Below are 15,226 nucleotides of genomic sequence, written 5' to 3'. Positions count from 1 at the left end.
AGTTCATATTACAATTAGTAATTATTTATTCACTAATATATGCTTTATAATATATATTGGTAACATCGGGAAATGAAGAAAATTTACCACAAAATAAAGTATTCAATATTTTCAATGAGTTCAGTCAAATCAAAGTGAAGTACAAGAGGAACTAATGTAAACCATTTAAATGCAAAAATCAATTCCTTTTTGGATCAGATCATATTAAAATGAAATCTCAAGCGATCGAAGAGCAACAAATGTCCGGGCCAATCTCTATTAAGTCATTAGAGAGCGTTGGCATTGCAGCAGCGGATATTAAGAAGCTACAAGAAAATGGATTTAATACAGTTGAGTCAATTGCCTTTTCTACACGTAAACAAATTGTAGATGTCAAAGGAATCACCGAAGTCAAGGCAGACAAAATTATTGCAGCAGCCGCTCAATTAGTTCCGATGGGATTTTCATCTGCTATTGAATATAACCAACGCAGGCAAGATATGATATACATTAAAACAGGCTCCACTGAACTCGACAAGTTACTTGGCGGAGGAATTGAAACAGGTTCAGTCACCGAAGTATTTGGGGAATTTCGAACAGGTAAAACACAGCTATGCCATACATTAGCCGTTACATGTCAATTGCAAATCGAAGAAGGTGGTGCACAAGGCAAATGTTTATGGATTGATACTGAAGGAACATTTCGTACCGAAAGAATTATTCCCATTGCCGAAAGGTTTGGTTTAGACCCCAACGATGTCATGGAAAACATTGCGTATGCACGTGCATATAACACAGATCATCAGATGCAACTTTTAGTCACAGCCTCAGCGATGATGGCCGAATCACATTACGCGCTACTTATTGTCGACTCGTCCACAAACTTATACCGAACTGACTACAGCGGACGTGGAGAACTTAGCGCACGACAAATGCATTTGGGGCAATTTCTAAGAGGTATACAGCGGCTTGCGGACGAGTACGGAATCGCCGTCCTGATCACAAACCAGGTCGTGGCGCAGGTCGACGGAAGCTGCATGTTCGCGGCCGATCCGAAGAAGCCAATCGGAGGTAACATCATGGCGCACGCAAGCCAGACGAGGCTGTACCTGAGGAAGGGAAGAGGCGAAACGCGTATCTGCAAGATATACGACTCGCCATCGCTTCCTGAGTCAGAAGCAATGTTTGCAATATCGAACGGAGGAATCATTGATGCTGAATAAATTTGATTTTTTTGATTTTGGATAAGAAAATGTGTTTGAAATGTGAAATCTGAAAATTAGAAGATATTCGATGCAAACTGTAATTTTTGCAGTAGAGTAAACGGTGTTCGGCAGTGCAAACGGAACATGAAACGCTGCGATTTGGCGTTTGTAGCAGAGTTTGGACTCAATGGAGTGAAGCGGACGTTAAATATTTTGGGTTAAACGTTCTCCATACGATACAATTTATATGGGTTTGTGTATTCTGGATTTAAATATCAAATATGAGCGTAATGTAGTAAAGATAAAACCCTAATTAGATTGGCTGTACCACATCGCATTTTACAAATTGTTTTTATTGTTCCTTGAATTTGGAAAATTTAAAAAGTTTTAATCAAAATTAGATAAATCATTTGGGTTTATTGATTAATTACATATATAAAATAGCTAAAACATAGAAAATGGTTTTTAGTATTGCCATGACAGTGAGTATCCGTATGTAATTTTGAAGAGCTCGATAAATTTTTACATTTCGTGTTACTGTGAATGGTCCGAACTTTGTACTTTGATACGAATCTAAAGTATCAACAAAATATACATGAAAAGCATCTGATAAAATTATAGGTTCTGTTTCACCATAAAAATAAATGTGTTCCAACTTATCACAATATTCGAAAACATCTTTTCCAATTGTAGTAACTGAACCTGGAATAATTAAATTTGTTAATGAATTACATGAAGTAAATGCATAATCTCCAATCGAAACTACTGAATTTGGAATTTCAAATGTATTGTTTTTAATTCCACTTGGATAATGAATAATTTCTGTGATATTTTTATTATATAAAATTCCATCATTATTATAATTAGAATAATATAAATTGTCTTTGGATACTTTTATGAATTGAAGATTTTTACAAAATGCAAAAACATCGTATTCAATTGAAGTAACTGATTTTGGAATTGTAATGTTAATAAAAGAACATCCCGAAAATGCATAATTAACAATTGTTTGAACATTTTCACCAATTATAATGGTATCTAATTCACTGTTTTTAAAAGACATATTTCCAATTGATGAAACAGAATTTAAAATATTTTCATTTTTTAATAATGTACATAAATAAAATGCACATTTACCAATTGTTTTTACATTTTTGCCAATATTAAATGATTCGAACGCACATTTTGTAAATGCATAGTTACCAATTGTTTCTATATTTTCTCCAATCAAATTTTTTATTAATTTACTATTTACAAATGCATAATCTCCAATCGAAATTACTGAGTTTGGAATTTCAAATGTTTTGTTTTTAATTCCACTTGGATAACAAATAATTTCTGTGATATTTTTATCATATAAAATTCCATCATTATTACAATTAGAATAATATAAATTGTCTTTGGATACTTTTATGAATTGAAGAGTTTTACAATAATCAAAAACTCCATATCCAATAGAAGTAACTGATTTTGGAATTGTAATGTTAATAAAAGAACATCCTGAAAATGCATAATTACCAATTGTTTGTACATTTTCACCTAAATTAATTAAGTTGATTCGACTACTTGAAAATGCAGCTTGTTGAATTGTTAAAACTGAATTAGGAATTGTAACATTTATAAGATCACAAGATCCAAATGCAAAACGTCCAATTTCTTCCAATTTCTCGCCAAATATAACTGTTCTTAAATAAAAACAATAACGAAATGATTCATTTCCAATTGATATTAATGAGTTTGGGAAAATGATACTTGTTAATTCAGTACATTCATAAAAAGCAAAATTACTAATAGAAGAAACTTTTGAATTTGAAAATGTGATATTTTTTAATATACATCTATAGAATGCATAATCCCCAATTGTTTTTATATTTTCTCTAAACTGTACTATTTCTAACCTTTTACATTCAGAAAACGTATATTTTTGAATTGAGCTAACTAAATTTGGTATTGTAATATTCCGAAATTTAAAACATCTTTGAAATGCATTTTTACCAATTGCTTCAATATTTTTTCCTAATTTTATTGAGCGCAACTTTTCGCAACAAGAAAATGCATAATTACCAATTGTTCTCACCTTTTCTCCAATGTTAATTATTTGGAATTTACTACAAGAAAACGCATAATTACCAATTGTTTCCAAATTTTTACCAATTTTAATTGTTTCCAAGAAACTAAAATAAAATGAATAATCTCCAATAGAAATTACTGATTTTGGTATTTCGAATGTTTTTTTCTTGTTTCCAATTGGATAACAAATGATTTCCGTAAAATTTTTATTATACAAAACTCCATCATTGTTATAATTGGAATAATTTGGATTATCTTTGGAAACTTTTATGAAAGTAAGTTTTGTACAATAACCAAAAACACCAGATCCAATTGAAGTAACTGTATTTGGAATAATTAATTTTTTTAAAAACCAACATTTATAAAAAGCACGATTTCCAATTGTTTTAACATTTTTACCAATTTTAATTGTTTCCAAGAAACTAAAATAAAATGAATATTCTCCAATAGAAATTACTGAGTTTGGTATTTCAAATGTTTTTTTCTTGTTTCCAATTGGATAACAAATGATTTCCGTGATATCTTTATTATACAATACTCCATCATTGTTATAATTGGAATAATTTGGATTATCTTTGAACACTTTTATATATTGAAAAACTCCACCTTCAAAAGCAGCAGTTCCAATTGATTTTACTGATTTTGGTATTTCTATAGTTAATGGTTCCCGGGAAAAGCAGAATCTTTCTCGAAATGCCTTTGGTGGAATATTTAAAATTCCATCTTTAATAATAATGTGTTTAATAGAATGTTTAAATTGTTCATAAATACGAAAATCATTTGGTTCAGATATAATTAATGTTTTATTTAATTTGTTATATGATTCTAATGTTTTTATGAAAAATAATGAGAAAATAAAAGGAATTAAATTTCTAGTAGAAAAATTATTTGAAGAAATCTTACAAAATAAGATGATTCCACAAAAAAATAAAATTAATAATTTATAAAACATTTTACAGATAGAATTCTCATAATAAGGAAAAAAATTTTCTTTTAAGTAATCTAGATTTGTTAAATAAATATTGTTTTTTAGAGTGTTTAATTGAATATTTATATTAGTAATCAAAAAAAGATTTTTTACAAACAAAAAATATAATGTATTTTTGCGAATAGTGAAAAAATTCAAAAAGTTTGAAATAGCAGATTTTTGATTGTAAACGCTATATGTATTTTGAAGTAATATAGTTTCATCAGTAAATGAATAACTCTTAGATAAAATGCATAAGAAAAATATCGTAGAATCCATTGCCATTTGTCGTCTGATCCGATAAAAAGTGTTTCGACCAGATATAAATATACTTTTCAAACAAAAATATCTTTGAACCAAAAAATAATTTAAATATTTTGTTTACAGTAAATTATGCAATTTTCTTTTTATTTTCTAAATATTAGTAAAAATTAACAACAATTTTAAAATTATAACTTTCAAATAAATAAATATTTAGTATTCATATCAATTCCTCCTTGCATAAAAAATATTTTTAAATATTTTTAGATACAACATGCTATTAAGGTGTTGTAAAAAAATAATTGCTAAACATCACCATGAAATTTCAAATTATTAAAACGAAGTGTAATAAAGGACTCATCCGCCGACCCTGTCTGTCACGGCGCTAAAGTTATGATTCCGGGCATACTTCGATTTGAGAACGGAATCGAAGTGGACGAAGTTGTTGTGATCATAGAGACGAAAGGAGAAGCAATCGCATAGTGAAATGTGTTAATGTCAACAGAGCAAATGTACAATAGTGGCCATCGATTCACTGCAAAGGTTAAACAAGTCATCATGGACAGAAGTACATAATCAAAGTGTTTGGGTAGGAATTACCTCGAAGGGAAACCGAATTAATCATTTTCTTCGAGACTTTTTGAATTTTGTTCATTATTTGTTTGTTTTTTATTATGTATTCGAACCAAAACCACGATAAGTATTGTAATTATTACAATTACGACAACTGCAACGCAAACACTTATAATTATTATTGTGTTTTTAATGTCAAATTAATATTTTCATTTTGATATATAATTGTAAAGAAATTACTATAATAGATATAATGACATAACATTTATTGATTCAATACATGTAAAGACTGGTAATGAAATGTTTTGATTCTGATTTACCATAATAATAAATATATTTAATCTATGAGGCATAAAATCCATCATCGTTAATGTTTTTGACATTTTCTCCAATAATAATTGTTTCTAAATTTGTATATGATTGAAATTCCTTTTAAAAGTTTCAACTATATTTGGAATGATAATATTAATTAATGATGAACACTGATAAAATGTCCTTTGATAAATTAATTTTGGATTTTCACTAAAATAATCATTTTCATATCCGAACAACGATTAAAAATAGAATTTCCGATTGTTTCAGCTGAATTTGGTATCTTAATATCGTTTAATAAAGAACATTTTTTAACTGCATGAATTACAATTTAATAACTTCAGATCCAAAAATCGGTAAAATAAATAATATGTTAAGAAGTTTGTCACATATTCGCTCTCTCGATCTCTTCTTCAGCCATAAAATCGAAAGAATTTCTAAAACATTTACACAATTTCATTTCGAAATAAAAAACAAGTAAAAGAATGAGCGTTTTATTAAAAAAAAATATCCAATATAAAAATTGGTTTTTATATTTTTAGGGATATTTTCCTAATATTTATTATTAATTTAGGATTTTTTATTTTAAAGCAAAGAGTCAAGTGCACTGATTATTTCGCCAGCGTTTGGTCTTTTGCTTGAATCCTTGCTGATAAATGATTTTAATTTTTCGTCAGTATTTATGTTCTCTTCGCCGTTGTCCTTAAGTTGTTTTATAGTTTTCATTTTCAACATTTCAGTATTAAATGAACCAAAAACTTCGAGGAAAATGATACCAAGGCTATAAATATCAACTTTAGGACTCAGCTTTTCCTATTCTTTATGTTCCGGAGAAGCATAAAGTGGCGTCGAACTTTTTATGGCATATTTTTTTGAAGTATTTCTCGAATTTTAATGCTTTGTCATCGTTTAAGCAGAGTCCAATTTATCGAGATATAAGTCAATCATTTATTAAATAACATTCATCATTACATCACAAGTGAGTTTGATCTTCTTCGCTTAATCACTTCCTTTGATTCATTATATTTCCTCAATGACTTCAAAGGCGATGGCCCTTGTTCATCTCCGTTACCATTTGTACGTCTGTGAGCTGCAGGTTTCGGAATTGGCCTAGGAATAGGATTATGTCTTTCGCTTTGGTTCGAAGGTCTTTTTTCATGCACGACCACCACATTTGTTTGGTTACTCACTGGCGTTTGTTCCGCGGCTTGTTTTGCAATCGGCGACGGCACAGCTTGTATACGTGCAGAGTCATGTCTAGGCCTCATATGCAAGCGATGACTTCTCCGTTGTTCACCGACATTTAATCCAGAGTTACATCGTGCGACAGGCTTCTCCACTTTGTTGCGTGATGACTCGTCAAGCGAATCCATCATTTCCTTAATGCTTTCCGTTACTTTAATGCGCTTCAGGATTAAGTAGATGGCAGTTGACTCGTTGTATTCGCCCTCCAAAAGTGACTGCGTTAACTTGTTGATGTTGACGCCCATCGACTGAATTTTAGGTATAAGATCAGTTTCAATGCCGGACTGAAGCCACTTTTCTTCGTTAGATTGAAGGCGAGAAAACATTTCATACTCATTCGTTGAAAACCAGGGATGATGTTTGATCTTTTCAATGGTTAAGCGCGTCTCTGGGTTCTTGGTAAGGATTTTGTGGAGTAAATCAACAATCTGTGGTGATAAATAATTGGGATAATGTGGCTCGGTAAAGGCAATCTGTTGAAGAAGACGTTGGATGTCATCATCATCAAATGGTAATTCACCTGTAACCATGGCATATAATAAAATACCAGCACTCCATATATCAGCAGCTTTAGTATACTTATGCCCAAGAATCATCTCCGGTGGAGCATACGCTGGTGAACCACATGCTGTCTTTAGTTCTGGTGAATCAGCAGAAAAACTATTTGATAAACCAAAATCTATAAGTCTTAGATTATAGTTACGATCTAAAAGAACATTTTCTGCTTTGAGATCACGATGAGCTATGAGACGTACTTCATGAAGATATTCAAGAGCTGATATTAATTGTGAAAAGTAACGTCGAACAACTTTTTCAGGAAGCCTTCCATGGCTATTGACATAGGTTAGAATGGAACCGTTTTCTGCATATTCCATTACAAGATAAGTATACTTTGGTGTTTCAATGATTTCAAAAAGTTTTGAGATAAATGGATGATCAGTTTGTTTCATAATATTGATTTCACGTATAAACCTTGTTCTTGCTTCTTCTTCTTGAATTGTTGTATTATCAATAATCTTAATTGCTACATTTTCCTTAGCAAGAGTATGTTCAGCCAACCATACAGTAGCAAATGATCCTTTCCCGATTTGTTTCTTGAGGCTATAATTTCCGATTATTTTCGGTACATTGGACTTCTTCATCTTGGAGCTGGCCAACAGGATTAATCTTGTCAAATTTGTTTCCTCTGAATTTTGAAGAGAATATTTTATCAGTTGAAACAATTCAACTTTAATATCTTTAATTACATTTAATATATTTAGATTTAATTATATATTTAATATATATAAAAGAATGCTAATTATAATAAAAAACTATTTTATATTTATTCATTTATGTATGTAAATATTTTAAGATTTCTCCCATATAAATTGAACGAAATTCAATTTTCTAAACCGGTGTCAATTCATGAATTGAAATCTTTGACTTGTTATTTGGTCACATTACACACAAAAATTACTTGTAAACGAATAAAAATTTCCTTTATTTCTAATCTATTCCATATTTAAATTAATTGTCACGTAAGAAACTTGATTTCCTTTTCTGACAGCGCAAGCAGATTCAATCAAATGTAAAGAGAAACTATCCAAGACAATTTTTGGATCTTTCATTTCTAATTCGAATGAACCAGAACCGAACATCAATGTGAAAGCTTGTGAGCTTGTTAATCCAAAAGCAAATGGAAGTTGCTTGTGGATATCAAATTGTCTTAACTCTTTACCAGTTGAACATTTTTCACATTCAATCATTTTTCTTAAATCAAACATATTGATATTTCCGGATTCCTTAGCAGTTATAACGTAGTATGGAAGCGCACAAGAAGAATTACAACTTATAATTTTTTCGCCAAAATTTGGAATTGCTTCCACACAATTACAACCAGCTCTAACATCATAAATATACAAGCTATTACCAACAGAGGCAGCCAATAACGAAGAAAATTGTTTTAGCCATTGCGTATGATTAAATTTCATATTTCCAAAATTTAAATCCATAATTTTTTTCTGTTTCTCAAGATCGTAAATATGAGCGACTCTTGAATTTGGTGATTCGATTATTTGGTGCGTCATAAAATTATAATCAGTGATTAAATTATTACATACGTCAGGTTCTTCCATCCAAAATGAGCATGATATGTCATTTTGAATTTCGTCATCGATTACAATACATTGAGAGTTATCATTTATTAACAAAATTTTTGAGTCGTCAATATATGTTGAATAAATAATTTTTGGAATTTTTTTGATATAACCATCAAACAGTTTAATAAATCGATTTGGTATTTCATTTATTTCCAATTTTGGCTCGAAGTAATCGAAACATTCTGTTTTGTTATTAAATTGGCAATAAAATTTTCCAGTACAACTTCCACAAGCCAAAAGTCCTGTTGAAGAAATAGTTGGAACACCACAAAGTCTAGAATTTGATGAACCATAAAGATTTGAAATTACATGATTTGATTTTGTTAATTCTTCGACTTCATTATTTGAATGAATGATTTCGGTTATACACGAATTTTCTAAAGACGATTTCAGAGGTTTACACTCTTCATTATCAATTTTTCTATCGATCAAATTCAAAAGTTTCAAAAATCTTTTTCGAATATATTTTGAAGAATCATAAATTAAAATATTTAAAGAACGAATTAACAAGAAGATCAAAGGGTTATCAATTAAATTATCGTCCAAATCATTTTCTAAATACTTATTTATCTCGTCAAAAAAATCTGAATTTTCCAGTACAATTCCATTCGAAATTGCGACTATTGATTCGTCTCTTACATAAATAAAAGGATCATTTAACGAAAAGAACAAATCGAAATATAATTCGTTACGTCTTTGGTCGTTTATATCCAGTTTTTTAATTGCCGGAATGATTCGAGACACAATCGTAGCTCTACATAAAGGGTTATCTTCATTCGAGATTTTATCAATAGGTAAATCAGGTAAAACAAACATTTTCGATAATAACAAATTAGAAAGTGTTCTAACGTTTGATGACTTATGTTTCGTGAGGTTTTTTAAACAAGGAATTAAAGTCTCATCATTCGGGAATTGTAAAAGACAACACAAACAAGAAATGACGAAATTTTCTTCATCGCTTATTAACAAGTTATTTCTCCATAAATCAACTGAACCAACAAAATACTTTTTTAATTCGTTCGAATATGAGAAAACAGATGCGATCACAATCGAATAATTCGATTTAACATTAACATCATATTCATTTAAATCATTAATCTTATGTACCAAAACAGGGAATGCTCTTGTGTCAAGAAATTTCTCTGTTGTATAATTCGAAATTGTAACAAATTTCGCAGCAAATTCAATTGCGCGTGGAAAAAACTTTTTGGAATCAAAAAGGAATTCAAGTGATGACAATTCGTCAGGCATTTCTCTCGAAGAGCTTAAAAAATGTAACCAATTCTCTAATTGTTCGATTTGTTCCTCTAATAAATAATCAATAGTATAAATATCGGAACTGTTATTTTCTTTTAGTGAATAAATGGCTCGATCGACTTGTAAATCAAATGATTCCCATAATGGATGCGAATTCATATTAGGTAACACGGGATAAGAATATGGCGTCGTTGATACATTCTTCATTATACGACATGCTAACATAAACCGGTAAAATAGTTTGGCTGTAATTGGATCTTTTCGAAATACTTCATAAAATAAATTAATGTCGTTTTCTAAGGTCTCAAATGCAATTCGATCGGCAAATAATTCTAATGATTGATCCAATGTTTGAAGTATTCGTTCAGAATGTGGATTTTCTTCAATTAATATGGCCATTTCTTGTGTATCTAAAGGTGTTAAGATTCCATTATTAAGGTCTTCGTACGTTAAGGATTGAATTAAAATGGCGGTTTTTGATGGGGTTAGTAAACATGATGTAAATAAATCACAAGGCATGCGTGTAACAAATGGTAAGTTATCTTTGGTGGCAGCAAATCCATAAAAGTTTTTGAGTTTTCGTGAAAGTGAATATAACTCATGACTAGCTAATGGACAATCAAAAATAAAAATTTTGGTACAATCATATTCTTGAAAAAAATTGGCAGTGGAATCAACGTCAAATGAAAAACCATTGGTTGATTGTGGAATTACTGAAAGATGATTTAATTGATTAAAACTATTAAAACTATAACTTGACATTTTGCTTTTGGTAGTGTTTCGCGGCTTTTGGATTTCGTTGTCACGTGGATTATATATATGAAAGATTAACATTTCAGGCGTTTCATCAGGTACACGATAATAAAAATCAGTAGAACCAGAAATTACTTGAGCATCTACAGTGCTTTTAGGAAATGCATTTTTATATTCTGTGGTTAAACCATTTAAGACAGCTTTCTTTACTGATTTTAGGGAAGAATTTGATATATCATTCCAACAATAAACTTTTGATTGATTGCTTTCTTCATCAGCTGTGTTTGCAATTTCAAGTAAAAATCCTTCAAAAATGTTTGATATGATATGTGAAGATGGAATTGTTGGTTGCATTTGTTTTACAGAAATGGGTGAACTTTTGGTAAATTTTACATGTAAAGATGGAAATGGTTTCCATTCTAAGTTTGATTCAATTATTGCGTTTTCGTCCCAATCGTACGCATTTTCCCCCATTTAAACGGAGGTAAACCTTTCAATCTGAGAAAATATCAACATTAAATCTGAATGCAAATATTTCACCATATACAAAGTACAAACGAACTAAAATAGCATTTATTGAATATCCATAATAGCTATATTATAATATTCATTTCATTTTTGAATAAACATGAAAATTTTATCAAACAAAAAAATCTTTTAAGCTGGGTTCTGACTTTTTTTTAACAAAGTCTGTCTGAACCTTGTTTCAAGTCAAAAATTTAACATATTCTGTAAAAAATGAACAGAATTCAATTTTTCCACAAAAAAATCCAATTAATCCACCTTCAAATCAAGATTTAACAATACAATTCCAAACCACAAATAACCAAAATCAAAATAGCATGCAGAATAAAGTTGATTTGAATTTTTTACGTCAACATTATAATTTTGATTGCGATCCTAATTCTAGCCAAAATTCAAACTCCCACATGTCTCAGCAAAGTGGTCCTGTTTCTATGCAAAGCCTGCAACAACCTCAAACAAATGCACCAACTGAAAATGCATTTCCTTGCACAAATGTCAAACCACAAAGCACTCCACAACCATTGGTGTATAATATTTCATATCAACAAAATCAGTCACAACCAACAATTCAAGCCCAAAGCACATCTACTCAACTCGATTTACCCCAACAAAACGTGGAACAGCATTTTACATTTGAAAAAATTCAGCCATTTAAAGCAACGTTTCATTTTGGCACATCGAAAACATTCCAATCCACGACACAACCAAGCAAACCATTTACATCGTTAATATTTTCCGACTATTTTCCACTTGGCGACTGTAATTATCCCAAGATGAGCCATGAAGAAGCAGATTACACAGATAGCTTCGAATATAAACGAAATTCTCCAATACAAATTTCGTTACTTCCGAGTGAAAAATGTCTTTTACAATTTGAAAATGTAAATTTATATCATTATGATAACGAAATTCAAAATTTTGTTTTTATTGCTAATTCAATTTTATGTGTTAGTGAGTGTTCAGATAAAAAACGAATAATAATTTGGAATAACTCAAATGGAATTTGTATCGAAAACCAAATAATAAACGAAAATAAAAACAAAATCAAAAAATTAGGAAATTGCGTTCAAATGATTGTCGTTGATGAAAGTAATAAGGTAAAAATTATACGAATAAAATTCCAAAATGAAGAGGAGGCAAATAAATTTGTAAACATTTGTTTAAACTAAAGATATTTATAAAATGTAACTGTAATTTCGCTGTTTATCAATGAAAGTGCTGGCTTAATCTTGGAATGAAATAAAGAATTATTCTACTTGGCTTTTCTTGAAGTTTTTCTACTTTGCCTTGAATCTGGTGGATTTGCGATGTTGAAAATGAAATTGTCCAATTTTTTTCATTTCACAAAAACTCATCTAAAGCACTGACAAATGGGATTGTTTCAGCAGGGTGCCCTTCTACATTAGCACTTTTCCAATAAGCGTTTGAATAGATATCGAGTTATATTAGTTTATGTTTGTGATGGCTTAGAAACATGTATACGTTTGCATATCAAACAAATGAGTGTGGCTTAATGTGGACAACCATCATTTTTTAAAAACCGTTTTTCATCTCTTTCTCATGAGAAATAATGCATTCAAAATTCAATATGCCAATTGGAAGGACTGTTAATTGTATAGAAACAAACTTTTTGACCGTTTGTAATTCAAAGGTGTTCAATGTTTGCTTGATGACAAAAGATGACATCTTGTTTCTTTAATTTTTTAACAGGATTAATATACAATTTAATTCTGGAACCTATGTCACTTTTCATAATAAAACATCGCGTTTCAGCTTTGTGAACATCTTCCGATTGCAAAAACAATAAAACACGTATCAGCAAAAGTTGGGCCAACGAAACAACTCAAAGGCGAAGCGGTTGAAGCGCTCTGTATCGTTTTTGACTGATTTATCAATAAGTTTCTCAAGTTTTCACACGGATGTGTGTTTTCTTCTTGGCTTTCTCTATGCATTTCTTTTGCTTATTACGAATCTCTCAACAAAATTCAGGTTCAAAGATTTTTACTGATCAATTATCTATTTCTCAAACTTTTAAACACTCCATTTACCTTACTTCAGAAACCAAAGGGGATACATACTTAACATTCTCACCTCGTGACGAAGCGAATATATCCATTAAGGAAACAAATTTTATTATGCTAAAAGATAATGAATCCGGTCTATTTAATATCAGTGCAGGAAAATATCATTGGCATTTCCCTTTATTAAAATCACCAATTTCATATGTTAAACATTATTTCAAATTCTTTTCTTTAGTACTTAATCATTTTTCATTAAAAGCACATTAAGCAATGCCAATGAAGAATAGTTTCATAAAGAAAATGTTCAAATTCAATGAAAATGCCCAAGCTCTAATGCGTTACTTTTTTATTTTGGGATTTTTATCGTTTTATGAAATTATATTTTTATTTAACAAATTGAAAACAAACGAAAAGAGAAAACATAAAAATGTTTTAATTTTTGTTATATTTTTCATAAATTCTTTTCAATTATTTTATGATGATAATTTAACATTAACAATAACAAATTCAAATGATTTTAGTGAAATTGATCAATATAAAAACAACACGAAATTTATATATATTAGTGAAGGAATTTATACCATTCCAAGTGGTGCATTTTCAGAATGGCCATCAGTTATTTCAGTTAATTTTGGTAATTCTATATCAGATATTGGGAATTATGCGTTTTCAACATGTTCACATTTAGAAACGATTATTTTTGGAGAAAATGTTACAACGATTGGTGATTCAGCATTTTCATCATGTTCATCAATCAAAAACATTACAATTCCAAATTCAGTCACAACAATTGGGAGTTATGCGTTTTCATTCTGTTCTAATTTAATGATATTAACACTTGGGTATGGAATAACAGAAATTGGAGGTTCAGCATTTGGTGATTGTAAAGCACTTGAATGCATTTATTATTATGGAAGTAACGAACCGAATATTGAAGAAAATGCATTTTCTAATGTTACAACAACAGTTATAACATATCCAACATATATCAATAAGACATTTGGAACATTATCAGTCAAAGACAAATCAGCAGAAGGAAACTGCGAATCAATTCCGACACTTTCATTTTCATCATCACATACATTCAGTCGAAGTAACACATATTCTCAGTCAAATACATTTAGTTGTAGTGATACATATTCTCAGTCAAACACATTCAATCGAAGTAATACATATTCTCAGTCAAATACATTTACTGAATCGTTTCAAAGCGATTTAACATTATTATATTCATATACATTAACGTATACATTGACAATTGCATATTCATTTACATATTATGAAACGCAAACAAGATCACTTTCATTATTTATATTCAATTCAACATTTTCTTATGTCGAAACTGAATTTCTTTATTATGATTACACAGTTATTATGTATTCGACACATTTTAATTATTATTCAAATTTCATTACAATGTTTCGCACGAACATTTTACATACGAATGGACTTACAACGAATGCATTGATTGGAATTGTTTGCGGATCAATTGCATTAGTGTTAATAATTGTTGGAATTGTTATATTCTTAATAAAAAGTAATAATAAAAAAGGAAAATCGACATCGACATTACAATTTAAGGATTCAACGACATCAAGTTTAAATCAAAAGGAAGATGTCAATACTTTAGTTGAAGATATTGTTAAAGAAGATGAAGACAATTGGCTATGATTTAATGTAAAATAAAAATATATTTTCAATTGATATATTTTTAAATTATTTAAAAACTATGAAATGATTCACAATGAGAAATATTAATCGATGAACAATTTGTTATTCTCAACTAATGGTAAATCTGTTCTTTATGTTAATTTTGGAAACTCTGTAAATCATATTGAATTATGTATTTTTATCACTACCGAATATGGATAAAATAATACGACAATTAGTAATTTAGCATTTTCATTCAACCTTCAC

At 29.7% G+C, this 15,226-nt stretch overlaps 2 protein-coding genes across 2 annotated transcripts; one reads left to right on the top strand and one right to left on the bottom strand.

Annotated features, from left to right (window-relative positions):
* Positions 1–209: 209 nt before the first annotated feature.
* On the top strand, positions 210–1,202 carry GO595_007643 (DNA repair protein RAD51 1; the record flags this gene model as incomplete). The annotated part of the gene is made up of 1 exon (XM_067921129.1): positions 210–1,202. The coding sequence occupies one exon, from the start codon at positions 210–212 to the stop codon at positions 1,200–1,202; it is 993 nt and encodes a 330-aa protein (XP_067772206.1).
* Positions 1,203–6,335: 5,133 nt separating this feature from the next.
* GO595_007642 (CAMK family protein kinase) lies at positions 6,336–7,754 on the bottom strand (the record flags this gene model as incomplete). The annotated part of the gene is made up of 1 exon (XM_067921128.1): positions 6,336–7,754. One exon carries the CDS (start codon positions 7,752–7,754, stop codon positions 6,336–6,338), a length of 1,419 nt encoding a protein of 472 aa, XP_067772205.1.
* Between the last annotated feature and the right edge of the window lie 7,472 nt (positions 7,755–15,226).

This window comes from Histomonas meleagridis, assembly GCF_020186115.1.
Source record: "Histomonas meleagridis strain 2922-C6/04-10x chromosome Unknown contig_55, whole genome shotgun sequence".
NCBI classification, from domain to species: domain Eukaryota; phylum Parabasalia; order Tritrichomonadida; family Dientamoebidae; genus Histomonas; species Histomonas meleagridis.
Note: the sequence above shows the minus strand (reverse complement) of the source record. Positions and strands in the feature narration are given on the sequence as shown.